The sequence below is a fragment of the Saccopteryx bilineata genome, chromosome 1 (assembly GCF_036850765.1).
Source record: "Saccopteryx bilineata isolate mSacBil1 chromosome 1, mSacBil1_pri_phased_curated, whole genome shotgun sequence".
NCBI classification, from domain to species: Eukaryota; Metazoa; Chordata; class Mammalia; order Chiroptera; family Emballonuridae; genus Saccopteryx; species Saccopteryx bilineata.
Genome location: NC_089490.1, coordinates 282,292,666 through 282,316,477, shown reverse-complemented (window position 1 = coordinate 282,316,477; position 23,812 = coordinate 282,292,666). Strand labels below are relative to the sequence as shown.

Below are 23,812 nucleotides of genomic sequence, written 5' to 3'. Positions count from 1 at the left end.
GTGAAGGCAAGTGACATGAAGTGCTCCTGGGGGTTGGAGTGCAGAGCAGTCGTTCCCAGTAACGGGCAAGGGCAGGCTGTTTAGGTGGAAGCATTTCATGTGCTCTTTAAGGGAAGCAATGAAACTAATTCTTTAAAAAAGAAGACATCCACACTTAGACTCAACTCCTAAATAAACAGAGGCATGCAAGCAGTGTTTTCAGGACATGGGAAATGCATTTACAAATGTGGACAGAGAGCACACAGTGCACTCTGGGGGCCGCGGGGAGCTCGTTACCTTCCAGCATGCTGAGGTGCATGGCGTCGTTGGCTCGCTTGGGCACGCTGAGCATCACCTCCAGGCCGTCTTTAATCTCCCCCTTTCCCTCCTCACAGCACGTGAGGAGCTCCTGCAGAAGACCAAGACTTTGAACTAGCCAAAGACTACGAAATTCTCTACCACCAAGATCTTTGAAGGAATGGAAGAGTCTATGAAAATCCATGATTTTCAAGATAAAAAACAGACTATGGTCTACTGGGCATTGTATTTTCTCAAAGAAAATTACTGCCTTTTTATCCAATGGACGAAAGGGTCCGTCTTGCTCAAATCAGGATAATTCTTCACATCAGAGAAACCAGGTATAGTCATAATTTAAGAGAAAATTAGTGTATGTGTTAACTACTAAGCCTCAAAAATAATAAATAAAACTATGTGGTTAGTAGAGCAGAGCATCGCCAGCTACTGACTACATCTGAAGGTCAGGCCAGAGTCCAGCCAGTGCTGCTATGCGCCCCACAGGATCTCAGCGTGATTCTGAATCACTGGGCCAGGCTGCCACATCTCACAGCAAGAAGAGTAAAGCAGTTGGAATATCTACAGATGTTTAGAAAAAGCTCTTGTGATTGCATTATATTCTCTGGGTGTGATTACATCTCAGATCCCAGAGGAACACTATTATTAAAGCAGTGATAGTGAGTACAACAAATTCAGATTATTTTAGCAGTATATTAATGACTATTAATCAGTAACAGTATCAACAGCTTTTGTGTCCCAGTACTCAGCAGAGGAACATGACAGTACAGTCAGCTTTGGTCTCACACTGGATGATGAGAGCAACTCAGCTACCGAACAGGCGACCAGGTGATGGTCATCTATTATTTTCAACGGTATGGCAAAAAAGTGCTTTAAAAATGCAATGCACAGAGACAATGCACAGTGAATTATCACTAACAGAAAATTTTCCTTGTCGGGGGGCTCAACACAGCTTATTCCTGTTCTCTAGAGGAACCCCTCAGCAAATAAGGGAGGTTTATAAAATAAAGCACTAGTGTAACAGCTAGTGACTAGATGTGAGGCGCCTGAGGGAGAGCTCTTTAATGGAACCCCATGCTGAAAACAAATGCTTAGATCCTGAGTACATCAACAGGTAAACTGCCTCTGCAGAATCAGAAAGCAAAGAGCAAATGTTATTACACCACCTTGGCCTCCTGGCCTCTATTTCGTGTTCCCAGCACCCACATACTCTGAAGGGACGGCTGGACCACACCACTCACTCAGTGAGGCCTGAATTGGAAGGCAGATGGCTATTCCAGTGGAAAAGTTCAAGAATGCTATCACTTTCACACAAGAATGCAGCCACTTCTTCACTGTTTCTTGATTTTCCTTACCAACAAAGAGAATAAGGAAGAGTTTCAGGTATTCCTAACTCCATCTTCTGAATTTCATCATTACCTCCCATTGTTTGCTAGGACTGAACTGGGGATATGATCAGATGTATGAAATTCCATCACCGGAATGAATGGAGGGCTGGTGCGTTCTAATGCTTCATTAACATTCACCAGCCACGGTATAAACGTCATCAGATGGAGTGTGTCAATTATTTTTCTTGTAATCAAGAAAATATGTATCAGTTATGTACGTAATGCATTCTCTGATATTCATACCCAAAATTCTGTTTTCCTTAACATCCTACTATCAAGACTAATAGTTATCATCCCTTTGAGTAGTACAAATGTTCATGTACATCCTCATGCCTCCTGACCATCCAGAGTATGATTGTACAAAAGTTTTTATTTTAAAAATATGTAAGGTAACATTAAAAAAAGGCAAATGTATGTTCTTCTTCTTGTCATAAATTGGTTATCAAACATGATTTTAAGTTAATAAAATGTAACTGGAACTAATTTTATTTTTTGAAAAAATAACTCACTCCCAGGGTCAACTAGCACGAAAAAACTACTCAAAGGGTATTAGATTTCTACAAGTGTGATTTTAATAATTATTCTTAACTAAAAAGCAGCAGAGGTCAGTATGACTCAGATACTTGTCATCTGCAGGAATCCTGTAGTATGCATAAACCTGTGCGCCACAGATGACTGGACTGGAGTTAACAGGGAGGAAGCTGGCTGGGGGTGAGTTCTTCCCATGTTCATGGGGAAATCTGGGCATCAGAGGGACCTGAGTGCAGGATGTGCCCAGGTAGGAGGGACCCAGTGACAGCACTGGGCACAGCCCTCAGGGGCCAGTTCCCGCCCTGCAGACCAATACTGTCGTGAGGTTCACTTCACATACACAAAGCATTCAGCCCAGTGCCTGACCTGCAGTCAGCAAGCTGTACTAGGAGCAGTGGTATAAGATACCCAGGATTGACAATGCCTCTTCCCTTTCTCATTCTGGGTGGCAGACTAGGGTTGGTCAGCAGTGCTTAGGTACATAGTCGAGGGATATGCTTATTTACCGGCTGCACTGAGACATCGGTTAGGGAAAGAGATGGCAAGGAATTAACAAATAAAACAATATGCTAGGTGTTATTTGAAAACTTCAGGGTACTTTCCATAAAATTAAAAATGTCAAAATAGTATGTACTAATCGTAAAATTTTGCTGAAGATGCTTCATACATACTTTTAAAAGGAGCTGGTACTTCGTTATTCGTTGAACTGGTTTAATAAGGTAGGAAGAGATGGAGTTGGCTAAACCGTGCCGCTGCTGTATCTCCTGAATTAAACAAAAATTAAATATATAAATAAAAACATCGCTGGGTGAGTCGGAGAGCACCAACTAAAAATGTGTATTTATCCTCACAATGAACTTACACATTATTTCTCTGTAAATATAAAGCAGAAACCATTGATTTTTAAAAAAATATGGTCAATCTAAAAACAATGCGTCAGTCAAGTTATCACTTTGAACCCAGAAAACAGCAGCATTTACGCCATGACTGGCTCTCTGGAGCCAAGATCAAACAAGTCAAGTCCAAGCACTGGGCACCTGAGTCAGAAGCCAGCACACCTGAGTCAGAGCCTGACTCGTCCTTTCTCCCACACAGCCCCTAAAGCTTCAGCTGCAGTGCCCTGAGTCACAGACCACATCCCTCCCACTGCTGACCCCCCTCCAAGGGGCTTTCTTCTTTCCTCTCCCAGGGAATTCTCTCCTACTCGCTCTCATCACTCAACTGTCTCCAGCCGGAGTTTTCACACCTATCTGTCTCTGCATTTTCTTAGTTCTCAGCATTCTTCTCAGAGGTTTTTCAAAAAATGGTCATCATCCAGAGTCTGTGCTTCAAACTGGGTTTAAGAGCCCCACAGGGCTGTGTTCAGAATCTGTTTGTCATTTAGAGGCGAGGGAGGGGTGCAGCCCCGAGGGCACTTCCTGTGAAGTGCCGCTGGGGAACCCCAGAATGACTGGTTCCTCAGGCATCAAGCAGATTAAATTAAAAACTTGACAACTCCTCCTCTGGCTTCCAGATCATAAAAGTTTCTTTTCAATTTGCAATGGTTTAAAAATGTGGGATTCATGATGTAATGATGATACACATGTTCACCATTTATTATCACATCTAAAGGGTTTTTCATAGGCAATAAAATTCAAAATCTTAAGGACAAAGTGCGTTCTGACCAATGTTAACCCACTTGTAACCAGCTCCCAAACCAAGACACAGAACACTTCCTCCATCGTGGAATGTTCTCTCCTACCCCTTTCCCATCAGCCCCCCACCCCCCACCGCCACTGAGAGGCAACCCCTGTTCTGATTTCTATCACCATAGATCAGCTTTGCATATTCTGGAAGTTCACATAAAAGGAATCCTGCAGAATGTATTCCTTCCTCTCTGTCTACTTTCTGCTCACATTTTGGAGATTAATCCATATTGTTCATGTATCAAGGGCTGACGGTAGACACTGCCGAGCAGTATTCCTTGACGTGAATACGCCACAGCACGTTGGAAATACACGCAATGTCTTTTTAGTACCCCTTGTTCTAAAACATTTTCCAAAATACAATTCTAGTATTTCTAAACAGCAGTCTCATTATGCTTGTTGACATTATTACCTTATCACAGTATTATACAATTCAAAATGGTTACAAGATCACAGCAGCCTTCTAAACTACCTGTCAATGGTTTAATCCTGCTGAAATACTGAAGTTCCCTTTTTCTAAAAGGCAGCTAGAATATCATCAAAAACTTCTTTGCTTATAAAATTTTACTTTGGGAGGTGGCAGGAAGGTGGGGGGGGCAGCTGTCCGTTGGGAGGCATATCCAATGCCAAGACTTCTCCTTCGTGTTGGTAATGAAGTTGTTTACATGTAATAAAGTCCTTGCTCTTTATATCCTCCCGGGAAGGTGGGCGCCCTGTGCTGTCCACCACTCTCTGCTAAGCACCCATGCTGATACCATGAGTTAAAAGAGCCCCAGATAGATGTGCAATAATAATGCGGCACAAGGAAAACTACAGGCAGGTCATTGGTGAAGTCTCTAAGTTAGACAAACATGATTTCCTGCATTCTTGAAGATTTTTAGGGCAAAGCGTTTTTTGGTTTTTTGTTTTTTTTTTTGTAAAGGGCTTTGAATCCACACACTGTATGTGCCACATGCTCTCAAGGTTTGGGCCTTAAATAATTCGAACTCTGCATGTAGCCACTGGCCTGGGGTTTCCTCTAACGGCAATGTGGAACACTGAGAAGAGAAAGCAGAGCACTGGGCTGGCAGCTGACGTTGCAGTTAGCAAGGCAGTGACGTATGCTTAATACTGGTCATGAGAATGACAACTGGGACAGGGCCATCCACAGGCAGGGTGTCAGTTCGAAGACCTGAAGTGTGTCCTGATCTCCCGGACTCTCAGACTCTCAGAGAACAGTAGTTCTCACACTGGGCTGTGCTCAAGCAGCCAGACAAAAACGTGGCCTTACACACTACACTATATGGAACAGTCTAGACTAGAGTACCACATCTTTTAATCAAAATGTATATGGTGCATACCTGACTACAGTCTGGAAACCCAAGATGCATTCCACAGGTTACACCACAAAGCCCCATTCCTTTCGGTACTAAACAACTCTCTGCTATATTGTAGTTAAAAAAAAAAAAGCTACATGTATGTTTATACCAATGAGAACATAATTAAACCTTCCAGTGGGTTTAGTTGTTACAGAGCTGTTTGTAAAATTTTCCTGGCAGGCCATTTTTGGAAAATAATAACATCATGAAATTAAAATGGGAAAAATAAATGATTAAAAAAGATTTAAAGATACATTTTTAAGAGGAGAAAAGAAGCTTCAATTAATAAGTTTGTATCTTCTATATGTAATAGTTCATGTAAAAGTTTATGATCATATAAAAATAGTAAGTAATGACATATACAGGTACATATTAAAATCTAAGTTTCTTACAGGCTTGCTATACTTGAGAAGGAGCTTTTGAAACAGAAAAAGATGTAAGAATATCCCACCATATATGTGATAGATAAAAATGAAAACACTGTCCCATCAACTAGGTGAAAATTATGGATAATATTACATTTTATGTATACCAAACACAACTTAGGAAGCTTCACAGATTCCTTGATAACCTATGACTTACATCAAAGTAGGACCCTGCATGCTCCAATATCAGCTGAGTAGAATCAGGCTTATTTTTGCAGTAAGTGACATACATCTGAAACTTGTCTGCCTATAAACAAACAAACAAAAAAATTAGAATGTGACTTTCAAATGGCAGTAAGTCAAAATATGATAAACTTTTATGTAGAAAAGAAGCTATGTGGATAAAGGATGCTTAAGCCCCAAATTAAAGAAACCCTATTTTATATAGAAAAAATCTACAATATTAAAATCAGAAACATCCCACTGACATCACACATGTCCAGAAGCCTCCCGACCCAGCAAGCTGGGGCTGGCCACGTGCTCTCTCTTCCCCACATGGTTTGTGGAAATCCAGGAAGTACCCTGAGACGGCATGCTCACCAGGTCTCTGGCTGGCCTCCCCTCCAGACTGGGCTCTCCCACCCCCCACCTGGTAGGGCCGGGTGCTCACGTCTAGCTGTGAATCCCCAGAGCCATGCAGGGGGGCCACACTAAATGGTCTATATCCAACCATCACTACTGCCAGTAATAAGCTCATTCTGCATTAATAACTAGCTGGGGAATGTAATTCTTTGAGACAAAGTCCGTTTTTCTGTATGGAGATACCAGCGGAAGAGAGTGACAGAAAAGAAACGAACAATATTCCTTCTAACTTCCTCCAAGGACACCGAATACTTGTGAGACAGTAAGGAGCCGAGTTTCCTCACCCAAGTCACAAAGCAATGCCCAACGTCCTCTGGCAACTGCTCGTATTTTTCCAGCTCTTTCAGGAATATGCTGCAGAGAAAAAAAGCTATCATATTATTATGATGTTTGAAAACATATGCCAGAAATCAGACCAGGCGTACCATGACCTCAGGCAATGCCTGAATTTCATCATTTTAATCAAATACAGTGAAAACTCTGTTCCCTCTGGAGTTTCAGATTTAACGAAATGTATAGCTCTTAACTAGGGTAAGTTATTGTGACTTTCAGCTAACCAGTTTTGCATTTAAACACTTTCTAATAGAAATTTTAACCTGGTGGCTCCCTTCTGGGAAAAGTGCTGTTTAGAAGCATAATGTGGGGATGTAAACAGTCAATCAGAAGAACCTCTTCCGACTTAGTGTCTCCTGTAGGGGCAGGGGGGTGAGGGGGACCCCGTGAGCGCTGCCCCAACATCGTCTTTGCATAGGCTGCTCGGCTGCACGGACGCTACCTAACGGAGCTTCTGCTGCTTCTTACATGTTTCCAGGAATAAAACTGTGCCTCCTCTGCCCAGTGGAAAGCGCCTTTTACTGTGGACAGACTACAGTTCTGTCCTCAGTTCCTTATTCCCTCTTATCCAAAAAGACCACAAATATCAACCTGCAACCCACAGAAACATCTTTGCTTTTATCCTGAGAAGTAACTTCTGTAGTAGCTGAGGCAGTTTCAGAGAATTTAGGGATCTTCCAGAACCAGTTTTCATAGTTCTCCTAACTTTACTTCTACAGCAAGTGAGCACAAATATAAAGTTGAGTCTATTAAAATAATCTTTTGAATGCCAGTCTTTCTGAAGAAAACCTGACAGGCTTCATTCAAATTTCAACAGAGCCACTGAAATCTATGCTTAATTCATTGGGAAACCTTGACTTCTTGCTAAGAAACATCAACACAGGACCTCGAGTTCGAGAGAGACCAGCCATGGCTCCCGAAAGCTACAGCCACGGTTCCCCAAAGCTACAGCCACTCACTTGTTATGGAACTCGTAGATCTCCTGCATGTTCCCGAAGATGATGAGCTCTTTGTTCACGATGCCCGGAGGGATCTCCTCCACTCCGCTGGTCATTTCCCACAGGTAGGTCTGCCAGAGGGGAAACAAAGGGATTAGACAAAAACTGACAACAAATTTTCAAGAAACAGGTATTTCTGATATCTGTTGATACAGACCCAGAATTAATGTCTACCTGAAAATATATTTTAAGAATAGACTCTTTCGCCTGACCTGTGGAAGCGCAGTAGATACAGTGTCGACCTAGAATGCTGAGGTCGTCAGTTCAAATTCCTGGGCTTGCCCAGTCAAGGCACATACAGGTAGCAACTACTACGAGTTGATGCTTCCTGTTTCTCCCCCCCTTCTCTCTCTCTCTCTACCCCCTTTCTCTAAAAATTAATAAAGAAAATTAAAAAAAAGGGGAATAGACTCTTTCAGAAAAACTTAAAAAAAAAAAGATAAAATAAAAGCAGCTCCTCCATTGCTACAATACTTGAAAATAGTTCCTGGACTTTTCAGCTCTGAACTTATTTTCAGCTTTGAATTTTGGAATTAACCTATTCCACAGGCACAATGATTATTCATAAAACTCCTGAGTGCCTAGTGCTAATCATAATTAGTAGGCACATTTCTCTGAAGCTGCTGAAAAATTCTACGCATTAATCCTCTTGTCATGTGACACATGAACGAGAGGATTAATGCTGTATCATCCCAACGTGAGCAGGAAACAAGCCCAAAGCCTCACAGAAGTGCAGAAGCATGAAACTGGATGCTTCAGCATACTTTAAATCTCAAAAACAACTAAGAAAAGTGTGATTATTTTAAGGATCATTAATAGGTAAGAATAAAAGCAAGATCACACTCAATCTAGATAAACAAGCGACAAAACTTACTTACATCCATACACTCGCGGAGGTCCCTGACGTAAGCCTTTTCAGTTTGAATCAGCTCAGCCATTATGAACCTTAAACAGACGAAGATAGCAAACAGCTTAGTTCAGTCAGAATACACTACCTGCTCTTACGGTTTATAAAAATAATAACATGGTTTACAAAGCATTAGTTAGTAATGTATCTCGTGGAATTAAATCAACAACAGTTAGAATGATAATATCCAGCCACAATTCAAAGAAGAAAATAATTTAGAAAGACTTCTGTCGAGGTACCTACAGATTAGGGTTCCTCCACTCAGCACTATGACACTTGGGGCCGGAGAATGCTCTGCTGGGGGCTGTCCTGTGCCTTGTAGGATGTTTAACAGCCTCCCTGGTCTCTACCATCAGATACCAATAGACCTCCTCCCCATTGTGTGACAACCAACAGTGTCTCCACACATTGCCAATGTTCCTCGGGATGAAACTGCCCCTGATGGAGAATCACTGGTTTAGAGCAATCTTTTGTCATACTAATATGTCTAGTATAGTTTACTAATTGGCAACGTTTAAGCACCTCCACTTCTGTTATTAATTTCTTCTTCCCAGTATTTCTACTCATGACTTATTGATGACAGATCATCCTAAACCCGTCTGTCAACTCCATATGAAATGGAGGTGCAAGGATAAAAAAACAAGACTGTTTCCGACACAGGTGAAGGGGGACAGCGCACATTTTGGAGTCAGAGCTGCAAAAACTAAGCACATTCAGAACAAGAAGTCACAATGCCGTTTGGCTTTGAAGCACACACAGGAGCATGTTTGTCCAAGTGACATTCTCTTCATTTTTTTCAACGACTCTGATAGGCTCTGAAAGGTTGGCTTACTCTTTCCTGCGGGCAGATTTCCGCTTTTCTTCATTGAGCTCGTGAGCAGCGTCACGCAGTTTCACCTCTGACCCAGGGATGCTGGCTGGGATGATATCTAGCTGAAGGCTTTTACTCTGTGGAATGAGAGAGTCAATGACCTTCAGTGAACTGAATCAACAAACAGGACCGAAAGAACTGCGCTGTGATTTATTCAGTGTGCACACGGCGGTTTACCGATTTGTTGGAATCTGAAGAAATTCCCAGGGCTTTCTCCAAAGAGGTCCTGTACTTCTCCATCCGCAGAGAGAAGTCTCTGTACCGCTTATCCACGGCGGTGACACATTTTTTTATCTCTGCCGCGTGGGCATGCCCCTTTTCACAAAAGCCATCAGCCAGCTGAATCAATAGCTTCACCCTCTCTTTGGTTTGCTGGGGGAAAAAAACAACAGGAAAGTATTGTAAAGCAAATGAACCCAACTGCCAGAAACAGTGGCAACTTGCCCACAACTCAGCTCTGAACAGGAAAAATACTGCTGTTAACAGAAACTCAGACTAACACCCTGAGTCCATCCACCTCATCTCTCTGATCCTAGCCTAGCTATCTTTCCTCGGCTTTTCCACAGTGAATGGCATTTTAAGGACCTCAGATAAAAAGTATCTATACTTCTTTCAACATCTTCCTCTGGTAGATGCTCAGTAAAAATCTATAGAATGCATAATTATATGAACATTCACTCGGGCTGTCCCCTCTGCAATTCCATGGCGATCCTCCTTTGAATGTGTATGTATTGGTTACAGAGGCCTTCCCTGCTTCATGCATGCCCACGCTGTGTGCCCAGAGGGATCAAGAGCTCCTTCAGGGCAGTGGCCATGGGAGATTTTGGTTTTCCTGATGTGTCCGTGGCCCAGGGTCCCCCACGGCAGACACTGAGCAGAAAGAACCCTGGATGGAGCTCCTGCTCATCACATGCTCGTGTCTTGTTTTCCCTCGCAGGGGGTGTGCAGGAAACATCACTAGTCAGTAATGAGCTTATAGAAGTATTTTACATTTTGTTCCCCGTTTTAAAACTTTCTTTAAAAAATCTTCTTATAAAGTGAAGCATTATGTTTCTTCATATAAAGTTAAGGATACTCACAGAACATCGGTTCTATATTTATGGCAACTTCACTCAAATCTGTTTTTTGTTTTGTTTTGTTTTTGTATTTTTCTGAAGTGAGAAGCAGGGAGGCAGAGACAGATTCCCGCATACCGGGATCCACCCAGCATGCCCGCTAGGGGTGATGCTCTGCCCATCTGGGGTGTTGCTCCGTTGCAACCGGAGCCATTCCAGAGCCTGAGGCAGAGGCCACAGAGCCATCCTCAGTGCCCAGGCCAACTTTGCTCCAATGGAGCCTTGGCTGTGGGAGGGGAAGAGAGAGAGAGGAAGGAAAGGGGGAAGGGTAGAGAAGCAGATGGGCACTTCTCCTGTGTGCCCTGGCTGGGAATCGAACCCAGGACTTCCACACACCGGGCTGACATTCAACCACTGAGCCAACTGGCCAAGGCTCAAATCTGTTTTTTCAACTGATCTTTAGTCACATCCATTTCCTTATTTTTACTGTGAGGCTTCCTTCACTATTCCCTTCATTATTCCCATTGAGCATGGTTACTCTTCTACTGTGGAACCTGCTTTTCTCAGATAAGCTTTAACTAGAAAATCTTTATGACTATAATTCAGGAAACTGACTTTGAAAATTCCCCAAAAAAGGTCATAGTTTATAAAAGACCTGGATAAATGATCTTGGTTTGTACAATGGGAGTTCTAAGCCAGAATTCACCAGGCAACCTGTCAAGTCAGCTAAAGATCTTCACTCTACATGAGCTCCAGGCAGCCCACAGCAGCTGAGCTCCCACCCCTCCACTCCCTCCCTGCAACCACCCCCATGCCTGGGGGGCTCTGGCCTTCAGTTCTCTGTACAGGGGCCCAGCAGCCTGCAAGGAAGGCCACCTTTTCAACCCGCCCTCCCTGCCCTAACCACCTTTCCCTGCCTGCATACTACTACTTTCAGCATTCAGCACTTTCTAACAAGGAAGTGATTTCCTTAGTCTATTACTGTCTGTATCTCTTCTGCTGGAAGGGAGACGCCACCGGCCAGGGAGATTTGTTCTGCTTACTAATATCTCCTGCACCTTCCATGTGTCTGGCAAATATTTACTGAGAAAATAAATTAACATTAGGCTCTTTATACAAGCAAGTATTTGCTTGTAACGTTAATGGTGAATACATATGCTTCAAAAAGTACCTGAAAACATAACTCAAGGAATATTAATTATCTTTGTGAAAAAAATATCAAAATTGTGGCTTCTATAAAAGCTGTTTATTGGAAAAAGTCAGCAAAACTGAAAAGATTCTCCAGGGTTCTAGGGCTTTCATTCTGTGTGAAAATGAACTCTAGCAGAGGGAACAAAGAGGGAAGTATGTTACCTAAAGCTGGCCCGTCGTCGGCCTGAGACCTTCCTGAAGATCTAAGACAAGCCTAGTCATAAGCCAGGGAAATAAGAAGCCTAGTTTCAGATCTGGAACCAACTAAGAAACACTCCTAAATTTCAATACCAAAGAGATTTAATATAACTGACGCAGAACTTTTACAAACTGGGTTGCCTAGGTTGGGTTTCACTGCTGGGTGCCCAGATAGCAAGCCGCTGAAAAGGACAGAAAAGGGACGCCGTGCCCCATGTAAGCACAAACTGTGTAGATCTCAAGGGGGTTAAGAAAGCTCTTTTGTGTTTTAAGTGCTGGGCACAGAGCAGTGAAGATAAAAAATGATATTTAAAAAATGTAGCTTACTTACATTAAAATAGAAAACAAAACACAGCAACACTTCTGAGTACGTCTTATACACATCCCAAAACAGACCAGCTGCTGGCATGCGACACCAATAGGCTGATCCTGATTATGGGCAACTACAGGCACCAGACGATTCACTCTAGGCAAGGCCTGGTGGACTGCTAGTCTTCCGCGTGTACACTTCACTTAGACCGAGTATGCCCATCAGGCAGTCCAGGGCTTCTCAGGGAGGCCTGCCCTGGCCTCTGTTGGAGATGGCACCTTCCCCTTTTCCCTGGTGACCTTTATTTCTCTCGTTTCTTAATATGTATATGTGTACATGTTTACCCATTCACACTAGAACATGGGATCTGTGAGTAGTTCCTGGTACTGTATATAGTAGGGGCTCAATAAATAATTGTGCAATGAATGACTGCTGGGCTCAGAGTGAAGTACGATGAATCTGCTAACCCACGAACCTTTTAGACCCTAGTGTACTTTATTTTAATTGGTATTTATTTATTTTATTTATTTATAATTGGTATTTTCAAATGCATTGAATTGCAAATGAATAGTCTTACTAGTGATGAAAGGCTTTTGTTTCCATTAAGCCTGAAAGTGTTATAGTACTAATTCCTGTAACAACTGGATTGTTACAGAGTGAAGGATTCTCTATATAACAGAAGAAAGTGATTTCTTAGGAGAAAGTACAATAGGTGACAGAAGGCAAACAAGGGCGTAGCCTACTTTTATTAAGAGGAACTAAATGCATCTCCAAGCACCAAAGCAGGTGCTTTCTGATGAAAAGATAGGCAGCCAGAAACCAAGAAAAAAAGTGAGAGGTGGTCTTATCAAAACCTACCAGTTCCTCCAATCAACATAACCAATGAAAGAAACAGCTTTACCTGAAACCTATATCCTCTTATTGATCAAAGTCACCCGATTAAATTTAATTTTCTAAATAAAAAATGAAATAAAAAGGGAAAGAGACAACTCTCCGTATTTGCAAAACAGAAAGGTCAGATATCATCTATGATTTTTGATGATTTAAAAAAAAATAAAAGGGGAAAAAAATTCTATTACTGCTCATTCTTCCAATAATCAAACTCCAAATCTGAGGGAAAGGAAATTTAGAAATAATGAAAAAGTCCTTTTGTACATACTCCATAGGTGGAACAAAGCTGCCATGTTCCTCAGCTCCAGACAGGGACATTCATGTCATGTTCTATGCGCACAGCGCCCCCTGGAGCTGGGCAGTGGACAAGCTGTTTGGTCAGGCAGAGCAGCCTGCAGATGGAGCACTGCTGAAACTCCTCCTCAGTGAATACGAACAAATCTTAAATCTACCTCTGAATGCTATGTGAGTATTTTCTTCATCATACCTTTACAATCAAAGGACATTCAGAGAAACAACTACAGGTCATATCATGCATATAATAACTGTAATTTATTACACAACTGTTACCAAAACTGAGAATTACACAGCTAAAGGTGTGCTGTCTCTAGAGGAAGGAAAAGACAGGGTCCTTACCTGCAGAGGCAGGACAGGTCTGCACTCCTCCTCTGGGTGCCCACGGTCCCTCTATCAGGGTGAGGCAGCCTGGCCCGCTTGCCTAGCCTGCCCTCCCCAGATGCTCACGGTGCCCCACAAAGTGCCAGGGCTCTTCACCAGCCCTGCAGGGGTCGGTCTGCCTGTAGCTCCCCTAGACTCTATGTTTCTCAAGAACACAGACCAGAGGTCCCCAGGCCCAGCACCCTGAGGCTTGGCAGAAGGAAACAACTTAGAGCTGGGGGTGGGGGATGGGGCTGGAAGCAGAGGGCTGAGAACAGTAGGAGGAGTCAGACATCGTTACAAAAAACATAAAAAAGTACAAATCAGCAGAATATAAAATAGCTACCTTCATCCCAAATAAATTTAAAATTCCTCTTTGATATGTTTTCAAAGCCAAGTTAAGGGCCACACTTACAAAAAGCTCAATCTTTTTACTTTACAAGCATACTTCTTTTTAATTAAAGACCAACTATTTTCTACTCTTTGTTTCTAAAAACTCAAAATCTATCATCAAAAACAGAGGCACTTCTAAAAATATTTAATAGTCAAAAACATTGAAAAACAAAAAAAATACCACCGCAGTCGAGAAGGAAACTCTAAGAGAGTCTTAAACCGCTTTGAGGTCAAGGAGCTAGCCACTGTGGGTTGAAGTGTAGATTCTTACATATTTCTCAAAAATTAATCCTCACTCACATATACTACATGTGCCATAAAGGTGTGTTTAGTTCTATTTTGGCTTTCTGGAGAAAACTGAAAATGCCTCCAGTTCTTTAACCTATCTATGAGCCACCCCTCCCGGCACTGACAAACTCTGCCGGCCACACGCCTGGGCAGCTTGGGGCTGGGCTGGGTGGAAACAGCGCTACTGCCACAGGGTCACGGGGCAAAGAGGAGGAAAGGAGGCGCCCACAGAGCACATCCAAGTCGAGCTGCAGCACCGAACAGTGCTTCTCGAACAGCACGTTCTCAGAAAATACCTTAGAAAAGAAACCAGTGAGAAAGAGAGAATAACAATGTAAAGGACAAAAGAGGAATAGAAAGGAAGGAGAAGGAAGTATTTGCCAAAATCAGAGGAACAATGGGGAACAGACCAATGAAGGGAGAACTGAAGGGCAAGCGTGAGAGGCAGGAAGAAGTGCCACAGAATTCATGTGTAATGGGCCACTTGGGTCACTCTGATTTTCGTTTCTTAAATGACATATTTGAGAACTAGCTTATTTACCCGAAGTGCCCTGTTCTCGGTCATTTGGTGAGAGCCCCAGCAGATGTCCCACAGCCCACCTAGCAGACGGGCGTGGTGGCGGGCACGTACCTTGGCGGTTATCTGAAACTCCTCGTGCTCCTTCAGCAGCTCCTGGGTGTGCTGGATGCTCGAGCCCGTGGAGGTGTGTGTGGACAGGTAGAACTCCCCATTGTCATGGATCCATTCTAGAGCCTAGACAGGGAGGGATGGAAAAGGTTCATGGCTCAACTGTGGGGAAGGTAGATCGCGCTGCTGAGTGTCTCATGGACATGGGAGGCCCCAGGCCAAGGCCAGCACATCAGAAGGTAAGACACGTCTCTGAAATTAGTATCATAATTCCACAACTTAAAGAAAAAACCTGACATTCTACAAAATTATAACTGTGTCACTTAAGTCATGAGTTTCTTATAACCTTGAACCTAAACTAAAGTCACAATCAAAGGAATCACACCTAAGATTTGTTTTGAAGAATACTTGTTTTGAGGTGAGGGTGAAGGGGTGGGCTGAGACCCTCACATTGTTAAATATTGAGACATTCACATCACTAGAATTTTACAACTCAACTGGAAAGTTCTAACCCCCACTGACCCCTCCAAAAACCAACATATGCAGATTCCTAGCTTTCAAAAGTACACTTTTAGCCCTTTCTTCCTGTCCCTGTATCTGGTGAACAGTCCGATTCAGACCCACTTCAGCTGTTGGAGGGCCCTGCAGGAGGCACACGTGCTTTACAGTGCGGCTGGGGAGAAGCTGGCAGAGGGCGTGGCTCACCCTCCCTCCCACGGCAGGACAGAGAAAGGGGTCCGCGAGGTGCAGACTGTGACAGGATGACACAGCTCTAACTCATCTGTTCTCTGATGGCTTTAGATAGAAGGCAGTTTTCTCCCTCTATTTTCACATATCTGATGTGAAATCACACTTAAACACACACATTTAAAATAGCAGTATAAAAAGCAAGTAGACACTGTTATAGCTGCCCTTCATAATCTCGAAGTCATCCACTGTGATCTGCAGGTACTGGAACAGAAACATCACTGTCTCTATTAGATACATCACAGCATTTACAGTGTTGTAGAAGAAAAGAGGAAAAGAAAGCCATGACCCAGATTACTTACCATGCAGCTTACTGGCCGGGAATTCACTTTTGTTATGCCTGAGCTTGGCTATCCCATCTTGGAAACAATGTTAACACTGAGTCTGAATCAAGGCAGAAAGCCATTTTTTGTCAATTTATTCAAAAGTCCTTCGTTTCTCCAATGGTACCTGAATGCCTAGTGTGGAGCCAGGTGCTGGGTGAGGCACCAGGGAGTGAGAAGCTTGGCCCTGCCGCTGCAGGCGGGAAGGGGGAAAGATGAAGAAAGGTACACAGAAGACAACTGAGAGAGCGGGAGACCTCGCTCAGAGGGGCTGTCAGCAGAGAAGGTGTCAAGGCAGGTCTGCAGGTCTGCAGGCGGGGGGGGGGGGGGGGGGGGGCAGGGGCTGTGAGGCTGTGCCGGCAGGGAGTATGAGTGAGCTGGGTCCAACACAGCGGGAGGCTGGAGGCGAGGTTTGGACGGGCCCTGGCTGGATTCATCTGGCACGATGGCTCTGGACTCGAGGGAAGGGCAGGCCTGACACTCCCTGGAGTGCTATACCTATGGACTCGTGAAGGGGTGGAGGTGGAGTGACAAGGCGAAGACAGGAGGAACCACACACCCTGGGAGATGGGGCGGGGGCACGAGGGACAATCCCATTCGGCCTTTGGTGAGGCTGAAGTGGAGTCGTACCTAGGAGGTGGCTGGGATTATCAGTCTGGATACCAAAATGGAGGTCAGGGGTGGGAGACAGCTAAGGAGGGAGGAAAGAGAAATAAGATCAAGCCTCAACTGAGCCCTGGAGAAAGTCCACATTCAGAGGCAGAGAGAAGGAAGAGGGGCAGCAGACAGCCTGGAGGGGCAGCGGAGGGCAGGACTCGCGCAGGCGCAGAGCCAGGGGCAGAAGTCACCCTCCACCTCCAGCGAGGCCACATCCAATGAAACTCAGGGCGCTATTCCGAGAACTGCCATCCAGCAAGGGTCAAAGACAGGTTTATCACACGCCATCGATACCATGGAACTGTGATCACGGTACAGGACAGAACCCAACAGGTCTGTAGGCCCAACGGGCCATCATCGGTCATGGCCTAAACTTAATGATCTTATATTTGCCAAATGAGCTGACTTTAGGAAAAAAAGGCAACACATTTGCTCTGTTAAGGAAATTATTTACAATTCTGTTCTGTATAGCTAAATAATTCCTTGTCTTTCAACATAGAAATAATAAAGATCTGTGAGGATAAATTATGCAACAATCTCTGAATAGAAACACAATCAGGCTGCCATAAACTTAAAACATGGTTGAACTATTTTTAAATAAAATGTTAAGAAAAGGTAATTTAAACATTAAAAAATACTACTGCTTTCCACCTCTGTTGGGAATACAATAACCATACCTGGTAAAGTCAGCCAAGACAAGAAAAAGGCTGAGACAGGGCACCAACTCTGTGGACCATGAGGAACTCCAGCTGGGGAAGCGGGCCACCCACAGAGAGGCTGACATTTACCCACATGGAACAAAATATGCTCTAAGTGGGAAGCCTGTGCTGAGGAAGATGCACTTTCTCTTAGCTTATACGATTTCACTAAATGCCTGCTCTGTGACAGGAATGTAGTAGGTTGACAGGCAGATTCAGAAGATAGCCCAAGTCTGACGTGGGTACCATAATGACTCTAAGCTCCTTGACAGGGAAAATGTGAGACAGCTCTACAGATTCTATGTTGCCATGAAGGCAAAGAGAAGTAACAGAGATAATTATTGTTCAAGTTATAGGTCCGACTATCTTTCCCCTAAAATGACTCTGTGACTGGCCATACAAGCAGAAGCACTTTACCCCAGAATGACCTCAGAAAGGGGGATACTTTAAACATGTCCTCTTGGTCTCTGCATTAGCCAAATGCATGAACATTTTTGACTATACTGAATTGTTAGAACTTCTGTCACATTTCTTAATTTTGCTCGATTTACCTTAAGAACACAACTTTATCTTGAACAGAGAAATACAGTGATATACAAAAACACCCACCACAGTACTTAAACAAGTACAGAACCTAGATTCTAAATGATTTTTAAGTCATCATTGTATATAATTGTACTTTGTTGTCTTGAATATGAAGAATGACAGTAAAGACAAGCTGAGTGGCACCCTTATTGAGGGCCAAAGTGACCCAGTGACCTTCTTTTATGAGATTGTGGGGTGTTTCTCTTACAACAAACTGTTAATTAGTTACAAGGCACGACTGTTGTGAGTGTGTAAAGGGGTTTTGATACTGCTGGAATGGAGGTCTAAGTATAGGGCAGAGAGCACTGGGCAGCCCAGGGTCACGACTGACCTGCTTGGCACTTCGTTCAAAGACCACGTACTGCTGGCACTGGTCCAGCCGCCTCTTTCTCATGGTCCAGTAATGCAATACCCTGTTCTCCCGCTGGAAGAGTTCATTCAAGATATCTGAGAGAATAAAGAGAAGGCACATGTTGGTGCTTATGCTCCACTGTATTGAAAAACCTTCAAAATACTGAGTTTTGCACAAATATGCACGGAGTTCCCAGCAGGCTGTCTTTTGTGTGAAGAAGAACCTATGAGCAGCACTCCCCACCAGCTCAGTGGCCCTGCTCAGTCTCCTGCTCTCTGCTGAAAAACTGAACGAGTTTCCATAAAACAAATTAAGACTGAAATTTGAAGCCTGTCAAAAAATTAACCTACCATGTAAACGAAAAGCGTCACACATGAAACTTAACAGAAACCACTGGGTCTTTTCTGGTCTCTGATTTCCACAGTCTCTGCCTGGGGCAGAGCTGATTTGGGGCAAGTATGCTGCCCAGCAGAGGGGCAGCCTGGGCTTCCTCAAGCTCCTGAGGGACCCTCTGTCATGTGGGCTGACCTTCCCTAGACAGTACCCTCTGCGGGTCATACTCTCTCTTCTGGAGCCGCCATCCTTACATGAATCTACTGCACTGACCCACCCATAAATCTTTTATTCTCAAGTCTTTGGTGAGAGAAAAAGAATATTTCTTTTTTATTCTCCACAACATGCAGCCTGGTGAGTACACTAGCAAATGCATAATTATCTACTGAGTGAGTTCATGGAACGTACCCTCTAACATGCACGCACCTATCCAAGTACTACAACCCAGAAAGCATCCTAAAGTCTTTGACCAGAGGAAACAGAGCATGGCCAAAAAACAAGAGCAATATTGAGAAAATCAGAGAAAGGCAACGATTTTTCCATGAAATGAGTCAAGTAAATTGCACGTAACTTGTTGGCAATGAAGATTTGTTTCTGCTGAAAATGACTGCTTCTGTTAGTCACTCATTTTCTCAAGACAAAACCCACCAATTAATAAATATAATCTCATCTGTAAAGGCTAGAGAATTGTACCAGTGTGACAGAAAATTACTCTGTGACAACAGATGAATCAGATCAACAGGGAATAGAATGTAAAAAGTTTTTGCAAATCATGTTGTTCTAAAAAAGTGAGAGATGAGTCATTAGTTAACTGGTTATTGCATTTGCCCCCCTATAAAACTCAGCTGTAGCAGTGCAGGCTGTGTGACCTCAGGGCCCCCACATTGAGCACTGACAGCAGATTCGGGGCGGGATCACAGCTGATGGAGCGGTGCCGTTGCATCCAGGCTGCTCTAAACCACTCCCCTCCTCTTCTCAGCACCCAGCTCCATGCCGTTCCAACTGAATTTGCAAAAACTATGATGACATTTAAGTTTAAGATGAAATAACACCTGACTGTATTTTCTTTACAAAATAATCAGAGTCCTACCGAATAAAAATTGTAAGTCCTCTTCATTGCCATTCACACCAACCCTATTTATTATTTAGTATAAATTTCCCCGGCTCATTTTCTATTCATTTACGTACATGTTATATAAAAACATGGTTTTATAGATTTTACACTCAAATGATAGCAAACTATATAGTATTTTGCAATTTGTTTTTAATAATGCTATATATATAAAATTAATAGCATTTTATAGATACTGGCATCTAATTTCATGATTTAAACTTTAAAAAATATTTTGTCTATAGATAACTGGTTTTCATTTTTTTCCAAATTATAATATTTTTACTTATTTTAACAAAACTGTCAATGCTAATACATCATCCTGAATTGTGCTTTTCTTCCTCATTTATATTCAACTTTATTCACTGAGTTAGCAATCTATATCTTCAATATTTTATTATTAAACTAGGACAATTAGTAGAAACTTAAAAATATTTTTTTTTAATTTTGATTTCAAAGAGAAGAGAGAGAAAGGGGGTGGGGAGTGGGAAGCATCAAGTTGCTTCTCCTATGTGCCTTGACCTGGTAAGCCTGGGGTTTCGAACTGGCGACCTCAGCATTCCAGGATGACGCTTTATCCACTGCACCACCACAGGTCAGGTGAGCAAGAACTTGAATACTATGACACAGGCATTTGAAATGAAGCTCTGGATCCAGATTTAGAGCACCTCTTGTCAAGCTCCTGCCATCACCATCAGCCAACTGTCTCCCACCTGTACTCACTTTTTACTTGTTGTTCGGGGGCTTTGATGTGTGTCACCATTCCCGGCATGTTCACACTGTTCCTGTGCAGGTACTTCAGGAAGACATCTGCATTCCTTCGAGCAAGTGTGCAAGCCTGAAAATAATGGAGAGCAATGTGCTATTCTCCTGACTTATACAAACATGTATTTTGAGTCCGTATGGACAACAATATCAGGCGGTTCTAACACACATCTTTACTGAAAATGTTGACTTTGTCAACTTGTGGTTTGGAGAATACATAGGTTAAATCATGTTTCAAAGAAAAATGTATCTTGGAACCCTTGCTCTGATGAAGCCAGCTACTATACTGTGAGCTGCCCTATGGCAGGGACCATGTGGCAGGGGCCAAGGGCAACTGCTGGGCTGTAGCCAGAGACAAAGTGAAGCCCTTTCCCAGGCCAGTCTTGACCTCATCCATGACCAACACCTCAATCACAGCCTTGTGAGAAACCCTAAGCCAGAGGATCTGGCTGACCGTGCCTGCGTTTCTGTTAATGGCAGACAGTAGCTATTTTCAGCATTTCGAGTCACAGCATCTGTTTTTCTGCTGTAACCATTCACCTGACCTCTGTGGATGGTCGTAGCTGTGGATGACTGGTCAGTGAGCAAGGCGGATAGATTTAGCTCGCAGGTCTTAGTTTGCCAATCCTTGGTTTAAACCCATGAATTCTGGGGTGGTTAGTTATGTGGTGTTATTTTGGTAATGGATAACTAATATTACAGGTTCACAAACTGAAAGGACCAAATTTATGCCACCCTGAAGCTCTTTTGGGAGACTGATTTTAAGCTGATTATTAAGAAACAAAACTAAGATAAATGAATGGGACCACATCAGACTAAGAAGCTTTTGCAGAGCAAAAGAAACTGATAACAAAACAGACAACCAACTAAATGGGAGATGATATTTTCAAACAACAGCTCAGATAAGGGCTTAATATCCAAAATATACAAAGAACTCACAAAACTCAACAACAAGCAAGCAAACAATCCAATAAAAAAATGGAAAGAGGACAGACAATTCTCCCAGGAAGAAATACAAATGGCCAACAGATATATGAAAAGATGCTCATCTTCAATAGCTATTAGAGAAATGCAAATAAAAACTACAATGCGATACCACCTCAAACAGTTAGATTAGCTATTATCAACAAGACTGGTAATAACAAGTGTTGGAGAGGCTGTGGAGAAAAAGGAACCCTCATCCACTGTTGGTGGGAATGTAAAGTAGTACAACCATTATGGAAGAAAGTACGGTGGTTCCTCAAAAAATTAAAACTAGAACTACTATATGACCCAGCAATCCCTCTACTGGAAATATATTCCCATAACTCAAAAACACTGGTACATAAAGACACATGCAGCCCATGTTCATTGCAGCATTGTTCACAGCGGCCAAGACATGGAAACAATCAAAAAGCTCTTCAATAGATGATTGGATAAAGAAGATGTGGTACATATATACTATGGAATACTACTCAGCCATAAGAAATGATGATATCAGATCATTTACAACAACATGGATGGACCTTGATAACATTATACGGAGTGAAATAAGTAAATCAGAAAAAACTAAGAACTATATGATTCCATACATAGGTAGGACATAAAAATGAGACTCAGGGACATGGACAAGAGTGTGGTGGTTATGGGGGGGAGGGGGTGGATGGAGAGGAGGGGCACAAACCCAGATAAGAAGGTGACAGAAGACAATTTGACTTTGGGTGATGGTTATGCAACATAACCAAATGTCAAAATAACCTGGAGATGTTTTCTCTGAACCTATGTACCCTGACTGATCAATGTCACTCCATTAAAATTAAATTTAAAAAAACAAACAAAAAAAAGAAACAAAATCAGAAAAAATTTTTGACTCTCCCTGTTTTCCTGCCGAAGAGATTCACAGAACCTGCTTCAGGAAGTGTAGAATGGATGAATTGGGCTCACCACCTGAAGCACTGATAAATTCTCATATGGCAAAGACAAAAGAGCAGGCCTTGTGCGCCCCCTCACGTAATACACAGGAAGTGCAAGCACCATTCCCGGATGCTAGGTGCACGCCTGCTCGCACACACTCACACCTGAGGCTGATCAAGGCTCTCCACCTAACAGAAATCTACAGAATCCAGGATGGTGCTAAATGACTCCACAGGACACAATGACCAAAATCTGGAAAGTGGGAAACACCACAGTATGAATAACTTACTTCTTCAATTAATAAATGCTAATGGAAGGGAGGGGAGTACTTAGATGAAGAGAGACTTAAGAGACATACCAATCAAATCTGTGTGAACTTTGTTTGGATCTTGTTTAAAACCATGTATAAAAAGTCATTTGTGGCCCTGGCTGGTTTGCTCAGTGGTAGAGCATCGGCCTGGTGTGTGGATGTCCCAGGTTCGACCACAGGTCAGGGCACATAGGAAAGGTGACGTTTCTCCCCCTCATGCCATGGTTCTCTCTCTTCCTCTCTCTTCTCCTCCCACAGCTATGGCTTGATTGAAGCTAGTTGGCCCCTGGTGCTGAGGATGGCTCCCTCGCTTCTGCCTCAGGTGCTAAGAATAGCTTGGTTGCTGAGCAACAAAGTAATACCCCAGTTGGGCAGAGCATTGTCCCATAGGGGGCTTGCCAGGTGGATCCTGATTGGAATGCATGTAAGAGTCTGTCTCTGCCTCTCCTCTCACTTAATAAAAAATAAAAAATAAAGAAAATACATTTGTGAGAAAATCAGAGGAATTTAAACACTTTGATTCTACATGAAATAAGTTACTATTAATTTTTAAGATTTGATAATGGCACTGTGGTTGTTTTAAAAAGTATAGTTTAATGTTTAGATAATTACCAAAGCATGTGCAAAGAAAATGACGTAATATTTAGAATTTAAAACAACCCAGTGAAAGTAGGCATATGCCCATATGTGGATCATTACTGAAGCTGGGTGGAAGAATTCATTCTCCAATCCTGCTATTTTTGTATACATCTTTAAACTACCAGAATAAAATGTTTAAAGACATCCAATATACAAGCACCACAGAATCTAGAGAACAAAGAAATCTAATCAGGCCTGTGATTAGATTTTTGTTTTATAATTTTACCTAAATATCTTTCTTAATTATATTAATCAAGTAGTCATCAATTTTGTTTTATACTAAATGACATCCAGAGAAAGAGGCGAATTATGATTCCAACACAAAACATCTAACAGTGGTGGGTATTTCATAAACTTAAACAATTATTTGAATTAGTTACAATTAGTGACTAAGGGGAAGCTACAACTATTTCCTATCC

At 42.7% G+C, this 23,812-nt stretch overlaps 1 protein-coding gene across 10 annotated transcripts in view; it reads right to left on the bottom strand.

The window, feature by feature from the left end:
• Positions 1-23,812, bottom strand: part of TRIO (trio Rho guanine nucleotide exchange factor) — a 351,333-nt gene that overhangs the window by 101,634 nt on the left and 225,887 nt on the right. For all 10 annotated transcript variants that reach the window (XM_066243866.1, XM_066243876.1, XM_066243803.1 and 7 more), the window contains 11 exons: positions 20,510-20,624; positions 18,322-18,437; positions 14,984-15,106; positions 9,547-9,741; positions 9,331-9,446; positions 8,470-8,536; positions 7,553-7,662; positions 6,545-6,614; positions 5,836-5,925; positions 2,882-2,974; positions 277-388 (listed from right to left, as the gene is read on the bottom strand). In XM_066243866.1, the coding sequence (XP_066099963.1) occupies positions 277-388; positions 2,882-2,974; positions 5,836-5,925; positions 6,545-6,614; positions 7,553-7,662; positions 8,470-8,536; positions 9,331-9,446; positions 9,547-9,741; positions 14,984-15,106; positions 18,322-18,437; positions 20,510-20,624 (1,207 nt within the window). The remainder of the gene's footprint in view (positions 1-276; positions 389-2,881; positions 2,975-5,835; positions 5,926-6,544; positions 6,615-7,552; positions 7,663-8,469; positions 8,537-9,330; positions 9,447-9,546; positions 9,742-14,983; positions 15,107-18,321; positions 18,438-20,509; positions 20,625-23,812) is intronic.